This window comes from Orycteropus afer, unplaced genomic scaffold (genome assembly GCF_000298275.1).
Source record: "Orycteropus afer afer isolate SDZICR_OR568_19922 unplaced genomic scaffold, OryAfe1.0 scaffold00800, whole genome shotgun sequence".
In the NCBI taxonomy this organism is placed as follows: Eukaryota; Metazoa; Chordata; class Mammalia; order Tubulidentata; family Orycteropodidae; genus Orycteropus; species Orycteropus afer.
This window is the reverse complement of record NW_006922387.1, coordinates 252,416-277,053: the sequence shown is the minus strand read 5'-3', so window position 1 is coordinate 277,053 and position 24,638 is coordinate 252,416. Positions and strand designations below refer to the sequence as shown.

Sequence of the window (24,638 nt, the reverse complement as noted above, 5' to 3'; positions counted from 1 at the left end):
GGAACTGCCCCACAGAGTCTCCAAGGCTGTCAATCTTTACAGAAGCTAACTGTGTCATTTTTCTTCCATGGAGCAGCTGGTGGATTCAAACCACTGACCTTTTGGTAAGGAGCCCAGTGCTTTAACCACTGTGCCACCAGAGCTTCTTTTCAGGCTATTATAAGACCCCACACAATTACCATTAATTGCTTGGTCTCATCTCATGCCACTCCTGCGGTCCCAGGCTGTGGGCTAAGGTTCACTTAGGCGTGAAACAGACACATGGGTGCCTGCAGGTGTTTCACGTTTTGGGGGAGGTAGTGAACCTCGACCTGCTGGAGAGCACCATGGCCTCTTCAAAGTAAATGAATGCCGGCTCGCCTAATCACAGTCTTGGTAACATGCAAAATTGCAGTTTAATAGAGAACAGGTTCATGTCCAGGTTCGTACTGGGCACACTGCCAGAGTCCACTTGTGATCACCATGTGGACAGTGCAGGTTGGGAGCATCCCGTTCGTGGCAGAAAGCTGCACTAGTGCAGCATCTCTGTCTTTTGGAATTCTGTGAAAGGAACTGAGAACAAGGCAAGGCCAGTAGATTCTGAATTGCTTAAATGATTCAGATGAATAGCAGGCTATCCAATAAAAGCACCATTTTGATTGTTTTTGTACAAGGAGCATGTTAGTTGTTTTTAAGTCAAGTTGTAAAGAGTAAGCATTTCTGCAGTCTTCTGTCTTCATGGTTTTAAACAAATGTGGGAACGGAATTTGAATTCTTTCTATAGAGTAATTGCCATGTATTTGTTTAATCACTCAGGCAGCAGGTACTGTCTGCGCATGGCTTAGCGTTCCATGTTATGCTCAGAATACTCTGTGGTCGCAGGAAGGCAAATAGATTAACACCCTGAGATTACAAAGGAGGTGACTGAGCTGGTGACTAAATCATTCATTTACTCATTCATTTGTTCATTGGATATTTATCAGATGTAGCCTTTGATGTCTGCCCTCTCTAGGAGCAGCGCTAGTGTGGATTGTTGTACTGGACCGTTGCAGCATTCTGCTGAGATCGGTATTCTTCCTGTTTTACAGATGAAGAAATGTGCATAAAAAGACTTTTTACAAATTAAATTAGTTAGTAAATGGTATACTCAGAATTCAGTCTTCAAGTCTCTGAGCCCAGATACCTTCTGGCTGAGTGAGGAGTGTTTTTGCAACTCAGAGACCTACATGGTTGAGTTTTGAAGGAAACCTGGCTTGTCTGTTTAGAGCTAGGTGTACTGTGTGAGCCGCCGGGCGAGTACCCCCTTATCGCTTGTGTTTCAGATGTGGCCTTCCTGTGTAGAAGCAGGAGCAATCACAAGTGTCTGCAGGGATTGTCAGGGCCACATTGTCGAAGCTGCAGGAGTTTGTATGTAGAACCTGTGTGAAGCCTTGTGTAAAGCAAAGCCTTTACTTTGAATGCTCAAGCTAATGTTTAATTACTGTTAATAAGTTTATAAGCTCGGGGGCGGGGGGCCTCAGGAGGCTGTTTCCTGTTGAGTTGCCAGTTTTATCACTTTGTGCAATCTTTAGAAAATTTAGTTTTGACCTGGATTGGAGAATGTGGCCCTATCAGAGGCTTATGGTTGGTATCTGTTTTTCTAAGTTGTAAAGACATCAATACTTTGTGATTTGACATATCGTTTGATGGGTTTGATAGCTCAAACGTGGTGTTTAGCTGTGCACGGGGTAGAAAATGTACCATTCTCAAGAAACTCATAAAAACCAGTGTACAGACATCTTATAAGACTTCAAAGACGTTTGTTTTATGTCAGCTTCTTTTTGATACAATTATAGTAATTTTCCAGAATTACTTCAGAATTGTTTTTATTCAAGATACAATATTCCTCTTAGATTAATTTCTGTCCTGCTTTGCAGAGTAAGGATTTGATGTTGGAAAAAGGGTGATGTATTCAGGTTTTGTGGATTTGGGGTGTATGTGTGTGTGTTTGAGAAATTGTTAGTAGTTGTGCATATGAGATAAAAGGTTACACATTTAAGATGGAAATGTCATAAAATAAGAGCAAATTGTAATTGTAATTACCCGTTGTGCCACAATTCAAGGGTAACTATCAGTACAGGATAACCGTTTAAGAGGCGGATGCCTTTATTTGGCCATTCTGTCAATCAGTTTATTCATACTTGAGATTTTACAAGTGAGCTCTGGTGGTGTAGCGGTCAAGGCATTTGGCTACTAGCCAGAAGGGTTGCTGGTCAATCCTTCCTGCTGCTCCATGGGAGAAAGATGAGATGATCTGCTTCCATAAAGATTTACAGCCTTGGAGACTCACTTCTGTGTCCTGTGGGGTCGCTGTGAGTAAGAATCAACTCAATGGCAATGGGTTTTGTTCTGTGGCTTTTTTTTTTTAAGTTTTTAAAGCGTTATTTTCATTCCACTGTAACTTGCTTTATAATTTAATTATTTGTCCTATGTCTATTTGGGAGCTCTCGTGGTGCAGTGCCTAAGACATTTGACTGCTAACCAGAAGGCTGATGGTTCAAACCCACCAGCCGCTCCTCGGAAGGAAGGCTGGGCAATCTACTTCGTAGAGATACTGCCTCGGAAACCCAAGGAGGAGTCACTATTTAAATGATCTTCTTCAACATGTGCCATAATTTATTGAAATGATTACTGTTTTTGTTCTTTATTTTTGCTGTTTATAATGGTGCTGCAGTGAACGGTTGCTCTGGGCATGAGCCCTTCCAGGCCTCGGGTTATGTGCTGAGAGTAAATCCTGAGAAATGAAAGTTGCAAATGGCAGATTGTGACCTCCAGTCAGGCGTTTTCTACGCTTTGCCCAGTATGCATTTAGATGTTTTAGACCCAGCCTTTCCCCATGAGTTGCCACCTTTGCTTTGCCTTTAGAGTTTGAAGACGGGGATCTGGAGTCCTGGATCACCAGGGAGAGGTTTCAGAACTATCTCACCATCGACGGCTTCCTCTTGTACGAGCTTGGAGATACAGGTATGGTCATGTACAGCTCCCCATCACACAGCAGAGATGTTTCCTGATTGAGCGCTTCAGTCTGATCGGTAGGAAATTGCATTTTCAGCTCTATTTCAAAAATTGATTCCTTATTTTAGGCCCGTCTGCCATATCTGTTTTTTGGGACTATAAATGAATATTACCAAAGAACATAAGTTAAAATACCACTTGTAACCTTTTCGGATCTGCTTTTACTTGTGAGGGAAGAGATGAGAAACTGGCAGTTTCTTAAAGTTGTAGGACTGGAAATGGCACACAGAGCAGATACGCACACGGATGAAGAAATGGAAGCTGTGAGACGCTCGCTGCGTGGCGCTGGGTGCCGTGTAGGGGGAACTGGTGTCTGAACGTATAGTGAACTGAATGAGAAGCATGCTTCCGTTTTTCCTTTCACGACACTGTGACGTGTGGCTGGAGGCATGGCTTTAGCGTGACAGTGCAGGGGAGGTTTTCTTTGCCTGGACGTGAGTTAATTCGTGTTCATCCGTCAGACTCGGGGCGGATACCACTTCCTGACCCCTCAGAGTCCCCTGGTCCCTCGGTAATGCGCTCCTGCAGCACCTTGTTCCCTTCTGCTCCTCTGACCTGAAACTGGGTCAGATTTGATTTGTGTGACCATTTTGGTTCCTGTGTATCTCCCAGCTCGTCTGTGAGCCCCCCAAGGGCAGAGTTGTGTCTGGGTGTACTCATCAATGTGTCTTCTGTAACTCGCCCAGTATGTGGCGCTCGGTGATTGTGACATTAGTATGTGACCAACTGCCTGAGTGACTTGTAACCCTGGTGGCTGCTGGGAAGGTACTCTGTGTGTCATAGGCATTTTGAAAGTGACTCATGAGGCATTTGAAATGGAAGAAACGCATAGAAACTGAATAGTAAATGAAAGAACATTGTAAAAGGAAAATGATCATTGTGAACTAGTGTTTTCAGAGTTAGAAGACTTGAGCTTGTGCAGAACTTAGAGTAGTCGGTATCATCTTAGGGGAAGTGGCATTACAATGAGGGTGATACTAGAAGGTCTTGCATGAAACCTCCCTTCTTGTGCCTGCTCTAAGCCAGAGACTGTTGGAGCACTTCAGTGCATGTGATCTCGCTCAGAGTAGACTGTCAGTGAAGACGTGGCAGAGCTGCAGTGAGACGGACGAAGTGGCTGCAACCCTGCAGAGACCTCGAGGCTGGCTCAGGACGGGGCAGGGCTGCATCCTGTTGTCGTAGGCCCTGAGGACTCAGGGCCAAGGAACGAGCTCAGGGGCACCTCACAGCAGCTCATACTCCACTTTCCCAGTAACTGAAATCACTGCCACCTCACATCAGTTGATGTTTAGTGTTCTGGTTCCCTAGTGCCGCTCTGACAGGAAATATACCACAAATGGGGTGGCCTTAACAAACAGTTTATGCTTACTATTTGGAGGCTTTAAGTCCAAGTTCAAAAAGCCAGGCTCTAGGGACTGGGTGAAAGCCCCTCAACTTTGAGGTCCAGCTCTGCCTTCTGCTCCCGGCCCATTGGAGCTAGAGGCGTTTCTTCACTCAGACAGCTGCTGGCTGCTGAGGCTGAGAAGCCCCAAGGTTGACAAGTGAAAAGGCAAAGTCTCGATGTTGCCAAACCACATGGCAGGCCATTAACTTAAGTCCATTGTAAGTCCCAAGGTCGGCAGAGCATGGCAGGCTGCTGAGCAACAACATGGCTCCATGCAGGGTCCAGGCGTGCCATAGGCTCGAGACCATTCCCAAAGCTTCTGCTTATATACAGGAAGCAGACCACATCCCCAAAGCAGCTACTCAGCTGCTTGTGGTAGATTCCACCATGGAGTTGATTGCCAGTCTCATCATGGAGAATAACTACCACCAGCTGCCCAGCCACTCAACCAGGCCCAGCCAAGTTGACACAACCTTACCTCTACCACACAGATGTAATAATTCTTTCAGTATATTTGGTAAAGCAACTTAATTCTTTATGGCTTTCATTTTCTACAAAAGATTTGTTTTAATCAATTTATAGATTTTGTAAAAAAAAAAAAATTGAGTATCTAACTCATTACAAATATTTACCCTTATTTACATTTTAGAGGTAGGAGGTAACTTATTATGTGGTATCAACTAACTCATTCATTCTTTTGATAAACATACATTGTACTAGGATGTGTTGATACAATTATTGAGTTTAACTTGTATAGGATAATTGGAATTAAATTCTGGAAACATTCTTTATCAATTGACCATCCACAACAAAAGCGTAACTGGAAAGTTGTATGCGTGCATGTCTGTGAATTTAGCTGTGTCATTCTTAATTCCAGGAAAGCTCGTGGTGATTGCAGTTATTGATGAGAAGAACACATCAATTGAACATACCAGGTACAGGACCTTGAACTCATTTAAGCTTTAGTACCTTGAAATAATTTAAGCTTCAGTGTCATCCAATTTGGACTTTACGTGAGTTCAGATATATTTTATATGGTTTCTTACTTTTCCGGCAATTGTTAGATGGGGAAGCAGATAGTAGAAATGAGTTTTTCAAGAGAAGAGATGAACTGTTTGTATATTTATTCTGTGCAGGTTAAAGTCAATTATTCAGGAAGTTGCCCAGGATTATAGAACCCACTTCCGTAGGTAGGTGCTTGGATTCTGAAAGAGTCCTTTGTTTAATTATGCTTTGTAATGTAATAAAGCAGCATTAGTAATATTTTTAACTATCAAAGGTGAATCAAAGAATGGAAATAAATATAGCATTTGTGTAATATTTGTAGTGTTTAAATGCTGGGTAAGCCTTAAACTTCCATTCTTTGTACTTATTGCCCTTTTTTTTTTTTTTTTTGTATTTAATCTCTCTCTCTTTTTGTTATTGGTTAGGGATTTTCACTTCGGCCATATGGATGGAAATGAATATATCAATAGCTTACTGATGGAGTAAGTAAACTTGCTAAATGATTTTGTTAGCAATTCTTAAATTTCTTTGAGACACAGGAGGCCTAATAGCTAGAAAACAAAGAAAAATTTAATATATTCTGATGCAGATGTTCTATCATTAAATGTCTTACTTTAGTTTTTAAATTCTATGTTCAGAACTTACTGGATTTTAATATTGTTCTATACTAAAAAACAAATTGTTTCTTGATTCAATGTTATGTAGTAGAAAACTTGATCAAAACAGTAAAAATGTGGAATGCAGTTAAAACAGTTTTGAGAGGGAAATTTATAGCACTGAAGGCTTACATTAAAATCAGAAAAGTTTTGAAATAGAAAATCTAAGGCTTACTGAAAGCAATCAGAACAAGAAGAACAAAATAAAGCCTAAATAAGCAGAAGGAAATAAAGATAGTAATAAGAAAAAAAAATCAGTGAAATAGAAAATAAGAAAATGGAACAGTGAAACAAAAGAGCTAATTTTTCCAGAAAATCAAGGTAATTGATAAGCCTCTAGCAAAGCTGACAGAGATACAAGACAAAAGTCCTATACAACAGGAAGAAATGGGCTCACTGTAGGTCTTGTAGCCGTTGAAACCAGATGAGGAAACACTGGAACAACTTTATAGTCACGAACTTGACAACACTCAAAGAAAATGAAGCAATTCCTTGAAAACAGTAGACTGTCAGAAAGCTAAGTGACATAAACAACCTTGTGTTAGTTCCAGGGTTTCCAGTGGTTCTCAGTGGGGAGAGCAGGGAGAGTGCTGTCTGTGCCATGCTGTCCAGAAACCCAACCTTTATTTTCCTAAAAAGGTCCCCCCCAAAAAATAATTGTATCAGCACAGTTGATCTGGTTCCATTTCTACTCTGGCACCAGTGCCATGCTTTTTCGTTACCATATGTTTCTAGCCTGTCTTGTATTTCATTCAAAACCTCCACAAGTGAGACCCAGTCTTTGTGTTTTAACAAGCTCTCCGTGTGATTCAGTCCTTGTAGGCAGGGAGTGCAAACGAGAAATTGCTAAGTAAAGGAAAATGTCTACTCACCCTCACTGTAGCCACTTGATTATTCCTAGAAGTGACTGAGCACATGGTCACCAACAACAAATGCAGGAAGTTTTGCTAGCCCACAAGCATAGCTGTAAGTTGCCGATGAGTGAGCTGTGCCATCCCTATCTAACTATGGTGTCTGAAGTCCACGCATTATAGCAAATGCTCTCAAAGGAGGCAGACACTGGCACAGGCTCCAATGTGGTTTAAATTATTCTTATATTATTTTAATTTGCACAAGTAACTTTTAATTTTTTATGCTTAGATTATATACAGCTATAAAAACAGATTTTATAAATAAAATATAAACGTAAGTCTACACAATCAAAAACATTCAAATTCATTTACATTTAACATGAAAGATGATATAGTATTGCTGCTTTTAGTGGTAATATAAGGAAAGTTCTTAATGTGCACCTGTTTTGGAGCTTGGGATGCCTGTGGTACCTTGTGTATCGTAATGATTCATTTCTCCAACTCCTTTTCAAGTTGCTGCCACAAATCCTTCATTTTGTTCACCTGCCATGATCTGCACTTACTGTGTATTGAGTACACTTCTCTTTTGTGAATCTCTGATAAATTCTTTCACCAACCAAGATTCCAAACACAAGTAAGTAGTAAAATGAGAATGGAAATGAAGATACTTACACACTAGTGTTGTTTACTGCAGCACTAGTTGCACTATTCTGTTCTGAAAATTTGGCCAGTGAAACCCTTATGGACAGCAGCAGAACATTGTCTGATGTAATGCCAGCAGATGAGCCCCTCAGGTTGGAAAGCACTCAGAATATGAGTGCCCAAAGGCTGCCTTCCCAAAAGTACAGTCGACCTTAGTGACTTGGATGGAATAAAGCTGTCAGGACCTTCATTTGCTGATGTGGTGTGACTCAGAATGAGAAGAAACAACTGCAAACATCCATTAATAATCAATGTGGAATGTACTATGAATCAAGGAAAATTAGAAGTCAAAAATAAACTGCTTGAAGATCAGTATAATAGGTGTTAGTGAGCTGATATGGACAGGTATTGACCATTTTGAATCAGGCAGTCCTATAGTCTGGTTTGCTAGAAGTGATAGAGTACAGAGGAATGGTGTCACAGTCATGGTGGAAAAGAGCAACAGAGGAATGGTGTCACAGTCATGGTGGAAAAGAGCATTTCAAGATTTACCCTAAAGTACAACACTGTCAGTGATGGGATAATACCCGTATGCCCACAAGGAAGACCAGTTAACATGACTATCAGTCCAATTTACACACCAAGCACACGTTCCAAATATGAAGATACTGAAGATTTGTACTGCAGTCTATAGTCTGATTTATCATGCAGTGAAGATGCATTGGTAATTACTGGTAATTGGGATTGGGATGTGAAAGTTGGAAACTAAGTAGAAGGATCAGAACTTGCAAAATATGGCCTTGGTGATAGAAACGAAGTGAGAGATTGTATGATAGAATTTTGCAAGACCAGTAGCTTAAAGCATTGCAAATACCTTATTTAAACACTATTAACAACATTAAAAGCAACTGGACACATGGACCTTGCTGGATGGAATTGCACAATAATCAAATTGACTGCATCTGTGAAGAGAGGTGATGGAGAAGCTCAGTATCATCAGCCAGGGGCTGACAGTGGGACAGATCATCAGTGCTCAGTTGTTCAAATTAAAGCTGAAGAAAATTACAACAAGTCCATGACAGCCGAAGTATGACCTTGAGTATATCTCCACCTGAATTTAGAGACAAGACAATTGCAAAAATAGATTTGACCCATTGAACACTAAATGACCAAAGACCAGATGAGTTGTAGGGTGACATCAAGGACATCATACATGTAGAAAGCAAAAGGTCATTAAAAAGAGAGAGGAGGAAAAAAAAAAAAGTCAGACGAGACTCTGAAACTTCTTGAATTTAGAATAGCTAAAGCAAAAGGAAGAAATGATGAAGTAAAAGAGTTGAATGAACAAAAAACCAAACTCACTGCCATCGAGTCAAGCCTGACATGTAGCAAATCCCCATTGGGTTTCCGAGACAGGATCTCTACGGAAGTAGATTGCCCGATCTTCCCTCTGAGGAGTGGCTAGTGGGTTTGAACCCCCAGCCTTCTGGTTAGCAGTCAAATGCTTTAGGCACTATGCCACCAGAATTCTCTAAAGAGTTGAATAGAAGGTTTCAGAGGGTAGCTGCAAAAGACAAAGTATTATAATGAAATATGCAGAGTACTGGAGTTAGAAAACCAAAAGAGAATAGCACTCTGACCATTTCTCATGCTGAAACAACAGAAGGAAAAATTCAAGCCTTGAGTTGCAATATTGAAGGATTTTGTGGGCAAAAAATTGAATGACAACAGGAAGTATCAAAAGAAGTTTCAAAGAATACAGAGTCAGTGGACCAAAATAACAGGCCTGTTTTCAGCTGTTTCAAGAGGAAGCATATGATCAAGAACCACTGGAACTGAAGGAAGAAGTCCAAGATACAGTACAGGAATTGGCAAAAAACAAGGCTCCCAGGAATTGACAGAATAATACCAATTGAGATGTTTCAGTAAGCAAATTCAACGCTGGAAGTGTTCATAAGTCTATGCCAAGAAGTTTGTGTAGGAGAGATCCATATTCAAGCCCATTCCAAAGAAACATGATTGGACAGAATGCAGAAATAATCAAACATTATCATTAATGCTGTATGTAAGTGAAATTATGCTGAAGATAATTTAAAAACAGTTGCAGCAACACATTAGCAGGGAACTTCCAGAAATTCAAGCCGGATTCAGAAGAGGACATGGGATAAGGGATATCGTTGCTGTGTCAGATAGATCTAGGCTGAAAGCAGAGAATTCCAGAAATAATGTTTTCCTGTATTTTATTGACTCTTCAAAGACATTCAACTGTGTGGATCATACAAAAGTATGGCTAACATTGTGAAGAATGGGAGTTCCAGACCAGTTAATTGTGCTCGTAAGGAACCTGTGTGTAGACCAAGAGGTAGTTGTTCAAAGAGAATCAGGGGATACTATGTGTTTAAAATAAGGAAGGGTGTGCCTCAGGGTTCTGTCTTTTCACCACACTTTCTCAGTCTATGCTGAGCAGATAATCCAAGAAGTTGCACTATATGAAGAAGAACATGGCATCAGGATTGGAGGAAGACTCACTAACAACCTATGATATGCAGATGACACCACCTTTTTTGCTGAAAGCAAAGAGGGCTTGAAGGACTTACTGATGAAAATCAAAAACTACAGCCTTCAGTGTGGATTATACCTCAACATAAAACCAGAATCCTCACAACTAGACCAATAAGCAACATCATGATAAATGAAGGAAGTTGTCAAGGATTTCATTGCACTTGGATCCACAATCAGCGCCCATGGAAGCAGGAATCAAGACATCAGATAACATATTTCATTGGGAAAATCTGCTACAAAAGACCTCTTTAAAGTGTTAAGAAGCAAAAATGTTACCTTGAGGATTAAGGCATAGCAAGGATTGTGCTGATGACACGATACCAAGCATTGTTTCCTTCTGTTGCACATAGGGTGGCTATAGGTTGGAACTGAGACGAGGGCACCGAACAGCAACAGTATTCACAGTTGGCAAAAGGTGGAAACAGGATAAATGTCCATCAGCAGGTGAACTGATGAACAATATGTGGCACATATATTATGATGATCGTGATTACCATTGGCAGTGAACGTTACTCAGCCATAAAGAGGAATGAAGTCCTGATGCGTGCCACAGTATGGATGAACCCAGAGAGCTGTGCTGAGTGAAACACATCAGTCACAAAGGACAGTTATTATATGGTCCACCTACATGGAATACCTAGAATAGGAAAAATGTTGTTGTTGTTGTTGTTATGTTCCGTCCAGTTGGACCCAACTCGTAGCAACCCCTCCTTGAGTTTCCGAGGCAGCATCACTACGGAAGTAGATTGCCTCATCTTCTTCCGAGGAGTGGCTGGTGGGTTTGAACCACCAGCCTTCTGGTTAGCAGTCTAATGCCTTTAGGCACTATGCCACCAGAGCTCCTAATAGAAAAGAGAGAGAGAGCAAAGTTTATCAGTGACTACCACAGGCAGATGGGAGAAGGAGTGTCATTGCTTAGAGGCCACTGACTGAGCTTTTGTTAAAGGGGATGAAAAAATGTGGAAATGGATAATATTGATGGTCTAACAGCATGATGAACTTGAGTGGTACATATGGTACATGTAAAAAATGTCAAGTGGCCGATGTTCTGTTAGATATGCATTTACCACAGTAAGGAAAAAAATTTAGCAATGCGTATGTTAGTGTTGTTCTGAATACATTTACTGAATATATGGTTCTTGATGTTTCAGATCAGCTATGTGGATTGTGGCCGTTACTTTGAGGAGTAAGGATGATCTGACTTTTGATAAAGTGCACACTTCATATAGGATGTGGCATTTGATGAGGAGGGTAGAGAAAGCTTTTCTCCAACTCCGGTGTCAGTAGACTTTCATGTGGGGAGTCTAAAAGTAGGGATATGAGTCATAGAGCAACACACAGTTACCAAAGATTGAGCAGGAAAGTAACTGGTTTGCTGCTACTCTACGATATCTATACAAATATCTATCTTCAATAAAAAAAATCTAGATATTGTTTAACTATAAATTTTAAATTCAGTTGTGCGATAATGTTAACCGTTGAATTGCACAAAATTAAAAGTACTGACAGTTTACTTAAAACCTGTAACCAGTGGTGATATTTAATGTGATCTTTTAATAACCTGTCAGGTGGTAGGTGCTTAAAATATATATTTATTTTTAAAAATAATTGCCTTTCATGCAATATAATTTTAACTAAAAACAAGTAGGATGATACATATTTAAAAACTCTTGTAATTTCAGAGTACCAGTATTTAGAAGATAATATATTTACTGGCAAACCAATGGGAATATATTTAAGAGGGAATGTGTTAGGTGGAAAACTGGAAAGTGTAAGCCGAGCCTTTTAAAGAATGTATATTATGGGCAAGAGTATTCTGACAAGTGGTTTGACTAGATCGTAGTATTGATTCTGTTCAGTTTTCACACTGTGGTCATCAGAACGGCCCCCCAAAGCTATCCATGCTCCAATTCCCAGAATTTTTGATTATTTTACATTACAAGGCAAAAGGCAGTTTACAAATGAATTGTTTCTGGACCCTAAAATAGGAAGATTATCTCAGATGTCCACTACCTGTTTGTCATCTTAACTTCCTGTGGTGGCTCACCTTTGCTTTGATGCTGGAAGCTACGCCACCAGTATTTCAATTACTAGTAGGGTCACCCATAGTGCACAGGTTTCAGACTAAGACGAGCTGGGAAAAAATGAATTGGAAGTGAGGCCTGGCGATCTCCTTCCAAAAATTGGCTGGTGGGAACATTGTGCACGACAGCGTAATGTCCTCAGGAGGGACCGGTCACTGGAGGAGGCCATCATGCTTGGGGAAGTAGAGGGCCAGCCAAGGGGAGGGGACCCATAAGAGAGGTGGGTTGGCCTGGGAGCCGCAGTGGTCATAAGGATGGCACAGGACCAGGTGATATTTTTGTTCATAAGGGTGCCTTGAGTCGGAGTTGTCTCGAAGGCAGCTGTGTGTCCTGGATTAGCCATGGGGAGGACGGGGGTTCGTTCTAATTGCATGAGGTCTTAAAAGCAGAGAAGTGGTATGATGAAAGGGTAAGTCTGAGGTCAGGGGCATGAGAAGGACTCCATTGAGGGCTGCTGGCTCTGAAGATGCTGGGTTTCAGGAGCAGGGAACCATGTAGCCTGGAGGAGCTGAGAACTCCTTCCCAGCCAGCAGCCAAAAGCCAGCAGCCAGCACCCAGCATGGAAATGGGACCCAGGTCTTACAGCTGCATCGTCTACAGAATGAGCCCGGAAGTGGGTGCTTTCCTAGACCTCCAGGAAGGAGCACACCCCTCTACCAGCTGACTAGGTGGCAACACTCCTTTTTACCAGCCAACCCATCACCAACTATGCTCTGCCCTCTGACCAAGAGTGTTTGTTTTGTGAGAGAGAGAGAGAGGCATGTAGTCAAGATTATGTCACGATAACTGACAGACCGTGGTAAGCACTTAGCCTGTGACCAGCACTGGACTGAGTGGTCAGTGAGTATTATCTCCTCTGATTTTGACAGATACTCTGTGAGCTGTAAGTACTATTGCTGTCTCCATTTTACATAGATGAGGAAGTTGACATTTCTTAGAAGAAGCTCAAGGATGTTAAATAATATGCCCAAGGCTGCACATGGAAGTTGAAGTAGCCCCTCCGCAGGTTCATGCCTCCACTCTAGAGCTCTTACCTGCTGGGACATTAATAGTGGCAGAAAAGTTAGTGACTGTGGACAGCTGTTGGCACACAGGATACTTTTAACTTAAGGCCAGTATCTGATATTATAAGATAAAATTACAGCATTGGATGTGGTTTTTACTTTTTTCTCAAGGTAGATGGGGTCCTGTCAGATCTATGGCCTGTTCAATTATTTTGCATTGGGAGCTCTGGTAGCATAGTACCTAAGGCACTTGACTGCTAACCAGAAGGCTGGCGGTTCAAACCCAGCAGCCACTCCTCGGAAGGAAGATGGGGCAGTCTACTTCCGCAGTGTGATACTGCCTCGGAAACCCAAGGAGGGGTTGCTCTGAGTCGGGGTCGACTTGGCGTCACATAACAACAACAGCAGAACAACAATGAAGACAGTGGGGGGCTGCTGTTTCTCCTTCATACTGAATTCTTTCAAAACAAACAGTTTCAATTGTGTATTGTATTTATCTTTTCATAAAAGGTATTATTAAAGATAAAAATCTCCAAAAATTTACATATATATATATATATATATATATTTAAAAAATTATCAAAACCAAAATAAGGATTACAGAGCAGTGAAACAGTGGTTAGGTGCCCAACTGCTAACCAAAAGGTCAGCCGTTTGAACCCACCCAATTGCTCTGTGGGAGGAAGACCTGTTAGTCTGCTAGAAAGATGACAGCCAAGAAAACCCTGTGGGGTGGTTGTCCTCTCTCACATGGGGTCCGATGGGTCAGAATTGACTGAAAGGCACAAAGCCACAATATGGTGATATAAATTGTTTGCACTGTAAAGTTTTATACTTCTTAAATATTGCTTTCATACAGACATAGAATACCCACAATATGCTTGTGACAGAGGGAATTAAGTACCTTCCTTCTATGGTTATACAAAGCCCCCTGAAGGAAAAAATAAAATAACATTTTAAACCACTATATGGCACACATTGGTAATGCTGTATCATTTTCTAGTCTGCAGACAGAGTTATCAGTTACCGTCTGGTGTGTCACGGAAGCACTGCCAGGGATGGGCCGGAGATGCAGTGAGAGTCAGAAAACTTGTGTTATGTACTGTGCTAAATGTCTCCCTTGAACTTTCTTATTTAATTTGTGTAGCAAAGCAGGTACTGTTGCCTTGCCCTCCCCCCGTAAACCAAGCCTGGGTTACTTGCCTGGCACCCTTGATTTCCCAAGCACTTTGATTCCAGTGACAGTGCTCCTGCCCAGTTAGTCGAGTACCGTTTCCCAAGGTGACTAGCTGGATGTGGCTAACACTGACCAGCACTGATGGTAGTTAGAGGAGTTTGTGCCAAGGAACACTGTTGCCCAGGAATTGATAACTTCATGCATAACAATTTCAGCCTCCCTTTAATAGTGATTGCTCAGCTTTCTCTATTAAGGACAACTCAAGGACTTTTAAGTTGATGTGAAATCGGACATTTCTTCCTGTGGGCAAAGGGCGGCAGAGCTTTGGTGTTTCTTTTTGTAACTACGGGGACTGAACTACCATACAAGTTACTAGCAGAGTTACTTGTTAGTGCTGTGGTACGTGTTGTGATTCCTTCACCTTTATGTTTTTCAGTGAACTGACGGTCCCGACTGTAGTGGTTCTGAATACTTCAAACCAACAGTACTTTTTACTGGATAGACAAGTCACGGATGCCAAAGACATGGTCCAGTTCATCGATGCCATTTTGAATGGTACAGTAGAAGTAAGTTCTCTGCTTCTGTCCCACAGGGATGGTGGTGAGGGGTAGAGGAGAAGACAAGTGTCTGTCCCAGCTCGTGGTTCTGGAAGCTGCCCTGCGTCATCACCTGGGCAAGGGGTGGGGCAGACTTTTTACCTGGCTTCTCTCCTGGTTCAGGCAGTCCCCCCAACGTGGAGGACAGGGGAGGTTCTGTTATGGCAGAAGCAGCTCATGGGTAGAAATGCCCCTTTTGGGATCATTTGAAGGGTGTTTTTGGTTGCACAGATATTGGGAAGTGTTTTTGGCATTTAAGTTTAGGGAGCCAGGGATGCGAAGAGTATGTGGGACTCCTATACAGTGTGTGGGATGATAAAATGACTGCCATGGTTAGTTCTACTCTGTCCTATGGGGAAAACTGCCCATGGCATTTCTGAGGCTGTAAATCTGTATGGAAGCAGGCTGCCTCATCTTTCTCCTTGGGAACAGATGGTGAGTTTGAACCGTTAACCTCTTGATTAGCAGCCAAATGCTTTGACCACTGTGCAACCAGAGCTCCTGTGGGACAGCAGCAGTGATGAATTTTCCTGGTTGTTAGTGCCTTTCTGGCCCAAGAGTACGAATGGATTCAGTTTTCAGGACACAGTTTCTTCAAAGATGAAGAAATGTATTGAGAAGCAGAGCCCCAGGAAAAGTTTTCAGTATAGTCCTCTAAAATATTTCTCAGAAATAAGAAGACTGCATGCTACTGATTTCCTGTAAGGCTTAGTCTAGTGCTTTTCCAAACTGGCTCCAAAATAGGAACCACATTAAGAGGCATGTGATACCATGAGCAGGTCACAAGCCACATGCATACTAATTTGGTAGAATAAAGTAGAAAATACGAGACTTCACTGCTTTTGTCCAGTTTGATGATTACTTTGTGAAACTTGCTTCTTCTCTACGCAAACTTTATTTGAAAGTTGGCTCAGCTGCGGCAAGTATTTCTACTTTGGGTCATGGTTAAGAAGTTTGAAAATATTCTTGATCACATTTTACGACTTTTCTATTTGTTGAAATAGTAATTTTGTTCACATGAAACTCACCTCTGTTTGTGAGTTTGTGAAACTTGACTTACTGTTTAATGTCAGAGATTTTGTTCACTCATGCAGCTTGCAAAGTCAAGTGTGATTGTCTTCAGAGGTGCTAGAGGCACAAATTGGATTGCTTTCCATCAGGATTTTCCTCTCTGCCTTCCGTTCCTCTTGGTGAGCTTCATCCTCAGGTGATACTCCCTGCACAGGAGTGAAGGTGTTCCAGCCACGCCCCTACCTGGGCGGCCCAGGAATGGGAGTGAAGGTGTCCCAGCCACACCCCCACCTGGACGTGCCCGGCATGGTGCCACAAGCGTCTTCTGTAGTCACCTTTGACCTGCTGGTGTTGATTACACCTAGAAAGAGGAAGGAATGGGACTTAAGTAACAGCTTTTTTTTTTTTTTTTCTGTTAAATTTAAGGCCCAAGGAGGTGATAGCATTTTGCAGAGATTGAAAAGAATAATGTTTGATGCCAAAACTACTGTTGTGGTAAGTTGTGACAGTTTGCTTACTGTCATTTAGAAATAAGAATATTAGGTTCTTTCTGTCTAGTCGTGGTAAAACTCACTGCTGTTAAGTCATTTTGACTCATAGTGACCCCTCCTTGGGTTTCTGAGGTGGTATCATTATCGAAGTAAATTGCCTAATCTTCCTTCTGAGGAATGGCTGGTGTATTTGAACTGTCAGCCTTCTGGTTAGCAGTCAGATGCCTTAGGCACTATACCACCAGGTCTGGCATTTTATAAGATTAGTAAAAGTACGTCTAGTTAATTTGCCGCTCACTTGCTAGTCAGTATTTGTATTAAGAAAATACGTTCCTTAGGTGGAAAGTGAGCACTGTCTCTCAGGAAACAGCTCAATGTGGTCACCATCTTGAAAAGGGCCGTGTAATTAATGGGAGAAAAATAGTCCCTCTCTAAAATATTAGAGGGTTTTCGTGGTGTTCCTTGGCTGCCAGTAGCTGGTTACACACACCCGAACACACACACAATTTGTGTCTCTTCTAGTGTCTCAGTTATGCAGAAATGTTGACATGAATTAGTTCATTGGAACTGAAGGCCACGTTTTATTGTGCCCGTGGTTTATTTACTTTGAGAACAATGTAGCCAGGAATTTCCTTGCTGTATTTTCCTTCCCCTTGTTTCTTTAGTCGTGTAACTGAGAGATACTAGAAGGGGGAAGAACATATGAAACCTATTGGAAAATACGGTCAGACCTCAGATTTTAGTGTTCTCAGTAGTTATTTCAGTTATTCTAAAACTTAGTGCAGAAGGGAAAAGTTGCATGGCAGTGAGGGGAAGAAGCATAGAGCTTTGAAACTCCTTGGTTCTCTGGCACTAGAGTTGCGTCTGAGGAGCACTGAGCCAGGTCCTCTTTCCACAGTCGATATTCAAGAGCTCGCCACTCATGGGCTGCTTTCTCTTCGGCCTGCCACTGGGTGTCATCAGCGTCATGTGCTATGGGATCTACTCAGCAGACACGGACGGAGGGTACATCGAGGAACAGTATGAACTGTCCAAGAGTGAAATGGAAAGTCCAGACCAGATGGAGGAAAACAGAGACCAGCAGGAGCCCAGTGATGGGGACTCTGCAGAGCCCCCAATGCATGAACCCAAAGATGCTTTAGAAAAGAAGAAGGATTGAGAGCTCTGTATAAAATGTCCATAGGATTGCAGATTATTCAATTTGCAATTGAATTTATTCTATTTATTGAATTTAGATGTTTAATCAGAAGGGAACATGTGTTTTGCTAATATCGACTGCATGGATTAAAGGAGTTCTCCCATAAGTGGGGGGTAGGGGGATGTTTGGAGCAGAGAGGTGGGATGCTGGTCTGAAACATGGAGACGGAAACAAGACCCTCCATCCGAGTTTATTTATAGATGTAACCCTACCAGACCAGTTACATTTGCATGTTTCTCTATCTGAGTGTTTGTGTCAAAGTTAAGATTCTTGGGCAGAATATTTAAATTGGCCAATCAGGTAGATAATACATGTTTGACAAAGGAAAATAACATTTCCACCTCCTCCTGTCCATTCACCTCATATATTTTGGATAAGATTTATATGGACAAAATTAAGTCTTTTAAAAAACATAGGCACTTTAAGGAGAACTGATAATTTTTCCACATGTCCAGTTGAAATTATGGAGTTAATAATTTGGTTTTGTATAGCATAGCCATTTTATTTTTCAGTTGTTATTTTTAAAGGAGAGAAAATGTAACTTTTTCACTTTAGCTTTACTTGCATCATTATGAAGTTTTCAGATGGGCCTATGGAGTGGGATGAAAGAGTCCTGTGTTTGATCTTTGCACTGTAAACAGGATGTACTTGGCGCAGTGGCTTCAGACCGCACCTGGGACACAGCAGAGGCCTCAGTGGTCACTGCAGCTTTGGAAGGGCTCGATTTCTCCTCCCCAGCTTTGGCCAGGACACCTTTGTGTTTTGTCTGTTTTGTATATTAGGATTTCTTCTCAAATGTCCTTTGTTGAAAAGCTGCTGCTGCTTTTTAAAAAGTAATATATATCATGTTCCTTATGGTAACTTAAGTTCCTGTGTGTGTGCGTGTGTGTGTGCGTGTGTGTGTATATATATGTATATATAAAATTTATTGACCCTAAGTCCGTTAGGTAGTATTGGTGTATCTGTGTTCATGTGAGTAGTACATTGTCAGTGTGTCGAGCAGTGACACTCATGCCCTGTGAAAAGAGACCTGCCTGCTAAACCCTCTGTCCCCTCGCCATCACTCATGCCAGCCAGTTACCTTCAACTTCTGTCCACAGTGATAAAAGGCAGGAATTCTACCCCAACGAATAATGTCTTACAAGTTAGTAATTTTTCTGGTAACAGTATGTTATGTTTATTGTGGATTAGTTTGTTGTTTTTGAGGCTTTCATTTTAGCTAAGTTTAGAAGTTTCTTAGATGACTGTTTTTTGGTGGTTATTCCGTGAGTCATTGAGTTATCCAGTATGAAAGATTTCATTAAGCATTTAACATTGTTTACTCACTTAAACTATGTCCTTCATGGTCCTGAGACTCAAGTTGTTTGGGGCTCTGGCTCTTTGTGATGCCTTGTTTACCACTCCTAAGCTGAAAGTCTCGTATCTTAAGCACTAAGGAATTACTAGTAATTGTTTTAGGGTAGCCATGTATTCTTATTTTTAGTATTTGAAAATTAAACAGTCGTTCTTAATGTTCGGGACCCCACAGTTACCTTATTGATGAGACAGATGTGCAGTCACAGAGAATTTCTGGACATAGGAGCATAAATGTTCTTCCGTGGAAGCTGGAGGTGCTTGCTGGGAGTTTCGCAGATGCAGTCCTCTCCAGACAGCAGATAGGATGTTGCTGATGGCAGTCTCCCAGGTGGAGCCTTCTCCAGACAGCAGATAGGATGTTGCACATGGGTCACCTGCTTTCTCAGTTGCATGAGTGTGGTTAGAAACTGCCCGTGTCTCATCTGCGACTCGACTCGGCTGGTAGAGACGCGTGTGCTCAGCAGCAGTGAGGTGAGGAAACGTGTTGGCTCCCAGAGATGCTACTGATTTTTCCTTCATGGTTGCCACTCTTCACTGTTAGTCATATGCATGTTTTTGTGTTTGGACTGAATCATTTAAGCATCCCTCGGAATGAAATACCCCCTCTAAGTGATGAGAGACCTCAGGGGGGAAGAGAAAAGTAACGCTGAAGTTGGGCAAAAGAGACAACCAGTGATCTGTGTCTTCTGGGATTCTCTTGTTTCTACATCAGTGCTGCGGTCCTGTTACCCATCCCACACGTCTGTGCTGTTGACTCTGAGTGTATGTGTGCATTTGAAGTGTGCTTCTTGGAAAGCCGGTTTGTAAATAGGAACTTTTCTTTCTTTCTTTTTGTGTTTAGCTTGTCAGACTTCTCACGAAGCCAGTTTTAAATTTGTTCACGAGTATGCCTGTGCTGTCAGTGTGGTATCAGGCCTTCACAGAAAAGCTGTTTTCTGTCAAGACCTCTAGAGCTACTGTACCTCCCTGCTGAATCTTCCTGGGATCGCATCTCAGTCACAGACGTGGCCTTCAGGAAGGCAGAGTGCCACCTGCTCTTTCAGTTGCAAGAGTTGTATTTCCAACTTCTGAAATTAACAGTTGAAGATGCCTGCTGCTGCTGAAGCTGGTCCTCAGTTTATAAAGCCGTTTCCTCCTGTTACCAAGAGGGAAACGGGCTGTTTTCATCAGGCTCTCTGGGCGCTCTGTCATGCCTTACATCCCTTTTAGTTTGCCTCATTGCACACGTCACTATTTCTAAGAGTTTTGTTTGCATTCATTACAGTTTCTCTGGCGAATCTGCTGACCTTGTTTGGGGTATATTGTGGTGTTGTTATGTGCCATGGAGTCAGACCCGACTCATAGCGACCCCTCCTTGGATTCCTGAGGCAGTATCACTACGGAAGTAGATTGCCCAACCTTCCTTCCGAGGAGTGGCTGGTGGGTTTGAACCGCCAGCCTTCTGATTAGCAGTCAAGTGCCTTTGGCACTACGCCACCAGAGCTCCTTTTGGGGTATATTGGGCCCACAATTTTCATTTTCTTCCTCCCACACACTTCTCACTGGTGTCTGATTTTATGGTACCACGAAGATGCCCAAAGTCTGGAGCTTAGGGGAAGGCCGTGTGTCTTGGATCTGTCTGAGTAGGTAAGTTCTTTCAGTTGAGTGGACCTTCTTTGCTTTTCTTATATTTTATTTCAGGGGACTTGTTTTTACAAAAAATAATTGAATTATTTTCATCATGACTTCATATGGTAATGGACATAGGATAGGGAAAAATCATCTTGTTTTTGTTACGCAGAAATTGTTCAAAACCAATGTGAAATGTTAGGACTATCAATTACTTTGTGTGGTTACTTTGCCATTTTATTTATATATGTATATTTGGTTCTGAATGTGAGTCCAAGACTGGGCTTTTTTTTTTTTTTTTCACATTTTGGACTAATCTATACAAAGTTTTTGAAAGTGTATTACTAACTTGTTGAATTCATGATGTCCTGCCTTATGGCACCAATTGTAAACATTTGCTTTTCTAAAATAAATGGACTGAAAACGTGTCATATTTTATTCTTTGTACTGTTTTCCTTTTGATTATTTGTGAAATGAGTAGTATTCTATGCAGAGGGGGACATGCAAGCCTGATCTTCTACAAAGAGTTTTTTCCCTTTTGCTAAGAGGTACATCATTCATAATTATAAAAACAGAATTTTAGAGTCAAGACAGACGTTACAGAGATCTGATTCAAATCTAATCTAGTTGTAAATCAAAAACCTAATATTCATCCCATTGCCGTGGAGTTGGATCCGACTCATAGTGACCCCTTCTTGGGGTTCTGAGATGGTATCACTATGGAAGTAGATCGCCCAGTCTTCCTTCCAAGCAGTGGCTGGTGGGTTTGAATCACCAGCCTTCTGGTTAGCAGTCAGATGCCTTAGGCACTACACTACCAGAGCTCACAGTGACATGTTTTGTATTCAACATATCATGTAAAACCTGATAATGTATAAATACTAATTTTTCCACAAGGGTCTGTCTCTATCACTATGGTGAAAAGAGAGAGCTCCCTCCAAGCAAGGGCTGAGAAGCTATCCTGACCGAGGAAATGAATCCTGAGCTGTTCTATCTGCATTGTACCCTATTCCCTGACAAACCCCATAACTGTGAGTATCGTCTGTGAGCTCTGTTGTGGCCATGGCAACGGATTATCAGACCCAGCAGAGAAGCGGGGAGTGCCGAGGAAGGGAAGTTGGTGTCAGAATTGGTGAGAAGGTTGGAGGGTGGCGGTGCGTCTGACCTCCGCCTGATGGGAATCAGCCTCAGGCTGCTGCTGCTGACCTTGGTTCTCTCTCCTCCCTCTTGAGCACTTGGGTGAGGTCTGATGCCACCACGCCACTTTTTACATTCGTCCTCCCTTTGAAGTTAGAAGGATTGAATTTGAGTCCTTAATCAGCTACCACGTAGTGATCTTGCAAACTGTGACCTCGGCACCCTGCTTTTCCTGTCAGTAGAATGAGAATCTGAAGCCTCTTTTTCCAACCTCCTCTGGGGAAAATTCATTATGAAAAACCAGTGCTTTATACAAATGTTACGTTTTCATTTCTGTTTCATAGTCTTCACCGTGGGCATGCCATGGATGACTCTACCATGCTGTTACATACTCTTCACCGTGGACATCTTTGGGTGACTCTAGCATAGGAATAACACAAATGGATAAGCCAGGCAGTGGCCCCACACAGCTTGTCAATTGCACAGAGGAGCTGGTGAGGACGCCTTTCTGGTAAGAGTTACAGGATTCAGCTGTCGATGAAGTCTGTGTGGGTGAGACGGGCACCCCTGCCCTCTTGAGAGCTGTCTAGCCCTGGGTATGTGAGGCTGCAGTGCCACCTCGCCTGAATCAGTTCTTGCCTGTCACTCACTGCATGGAGCTGGGTGAGAGACATGACTTCTCTGCTCTCGGGCTGCAGCATCTGTAATTTGGGGATGATGCCACCTGTCTCATTGGACTGTGAGGATTAAGGGAGTGACACGTGAGGCCTATTTAGAACAGTGACAGGCCTGGGAAGCTCAGAGAGGCACCATACATTTATCTGATAGTTCTTTTCTCCATTTAGAATTTATGTCACCGTTGATATCATACACCAGAGAAGGGTCAATCAATAGGAATGAGGTCTAGTATGTTTTCATTTGCTTGGATTTTACAATCTGGGCTTTAACATTTTAGATACAAATGAAAAGGAATTGTTATTTTGAAATTAAACTACTTACAAATAATTATTTTCACAAATACCTGCAAATCCTTTGGGGTTTGTGAGTAACCACGGAAGGATAAATATGTAGTTGGATTATTGATTGATTGTGTGAATAGTTTTGATGGATAGATGTGATTTAGACACATTTGGAATATTAGTGGACATTGGGAAATTTTTATTTTTTTTCCCCACATGCCTTTGTGACTAGTTCTAGGCCCGTCCCTTTTCTCTTGGTTCTTTGGTGAGCTAATGTGTTTAAAGTATTAGTGGAAGGGGTTGGCTTGACCTGCCGGTGATTTTCTCATCTAAGGATGCCTATTCAGTGCCCTCTGGGAACCACATGGGCACCACAGTAGAGACATGGCCTCTGCTTTCAGGGAGCGTTTCGTCTTCTGTGATCGGTTAATCAGTTTTACTTGAAATGTTTGGTTGCAAGTTTTCTACCTTCCTGTTTTTCTTAGTTTCCCTTCTCATATAATGTTGAGTGTAAATTTTGCTTATTATTAGATCTCTAGACTCTGAGGGTGAGAGGCGAGAGGGAAACGGGAACGTGTCATCTGTGTTCACATCTGCGTGGGCTCAGATTACGCGACACTTGTGTGTTGGAGGAGGGGCTGCCAGGGAGGTGACACAGTGAATGCAGCTCAAAGTATGAAGCAGGGAGGACCCGGAGACAGGTGGGCTGTCGCTGAAAATGGTTCCATGTAAGCTGACAACCCTCTGACATCCAGTTCCCCCTGGACTGTGTGCTTCTAAGTGTGAGTGACCACTGAAGGCGCCTGCTATAACTGTCTGGGGTAGTCTTTTCACTGCCCACCGAAAAGATCCAAGGAAGTTCTAGCTGGTTTTAATAGACCCAGTTTTAGCTGTGTAGATGATACAGTGGTTATGTGGATAGAGCCCAGGGAGTGTGCAGTGGGATGTCAGACTCTTTCTGCTCACATTCAGATTTGTCGAATGAACCTTTGCATCACTCCCCAGCCGTGTTCACTTACTGATTTAGATAACAATGCTCTCTTCCATCAGAGTTGTTCCTGAATACGTTTGATGCTGTCACTGGAAGTGTTAGTGGAAAACATAAGCAACCAGTTAAAAGTATAGTGAGCGGTTAGTCTTTCATAAATGACACTGTAATTGTAAATTTTGAAAGTTGGGGTCATAAACCATTGAAAGGTTGACGGTAGTGTTGCAGATGTGCATGCAAGGTCTGGAGTTTATGGGACTTGGTATAAACATGACGGTGTGCTGCCTGCTTCCTGGGATCTCCAGTGAGGTCCGTACATGCAGGAGACCGTCGGGCACAGGAAAGTGCGTCAAGGTTCCCGTCTCCCTGCAGGCAGCTGCTCCACGTCACGCCCTTTCTGCCTTCACTGCCAAAGTCAAATTCCTTGTCCCAGGCTTAGTTTAAGGGCGAGAGGGAAGGAAACAGGAGTATGGTTGGTGGCCACAGGAGCTAGAAGGCTGAAGGCAGCCTCATAGCCCCACCTCTAACCCCACCTCCACCACCTCTCACCCCTGCTTGTCTTGTAGCTCCCTCCATCACCATGTAGACTGCAAGCAGGGGTCACTTACCTGCCTGACCCATCCTGACTATATTATTTCATGGTCACGTGCAAAGAAATCATTGATGTGAGGGTTAAGCTGGCAGGGAGAGTCTTCATTCCCGTTGTTAAGAAATAGAGCCTATTGGAAGAAAGGTGCAAATCTCCATTTTCAGTGACTATGTAAATGTTAAGGTCTTAGATCCAAAGATGAAGTATCTGAATGCTTCCTAAAGAAAGAAAAGTATTTAATATAAAAGTTATAAAGACAAATGATCCTCCATCCTTCATATGTGATGGAAAAATGAGTACTTAGCTC

The 24,638-nt window shown here is 42.2% G+C and overlaps 1 protein-coding gene across 1 annotated transcript in view; it reads left to right on the top strand.

Moving 5' to 3' along the window:
• TMX3 (thioredoxin related transmembrane protein 3) overlaps positions 1-17,655 on the top strand; it is a 44,348-nt gene extending 26,693 nt beyond the window's left edge. The window contains exons 10-16 of the mRNA XM_007957820.1: positions 2,884-2,982; positions 5,295-5,352; positions 5,554-5,607; positions 5,848-5,904; positions 14,835-14,964; positions 16,432-16,500; positions 17,395-17,655. Coding sequence (XP_007956011.1) covers positions 2,884-2,982; positions 5,295-5,352; positions 5,554-5,607; positions 5,848-5,904; positions 14,835-14,964; positions 16,432-16,500; positions 17,395-17,655 — 728 coding nt within the window. The remainder of the gene's footprint in view (positions 1-2,883; positions 2,983-5,294; positions 5,353-5,553; positions 5,608-5,847; positions 5,905-14,834; positions 14,965-16,431; positions 16,501-17,394) is intronic.
• Positions 17,656-24,638: the final 6,983 nt, after the last annotated feature.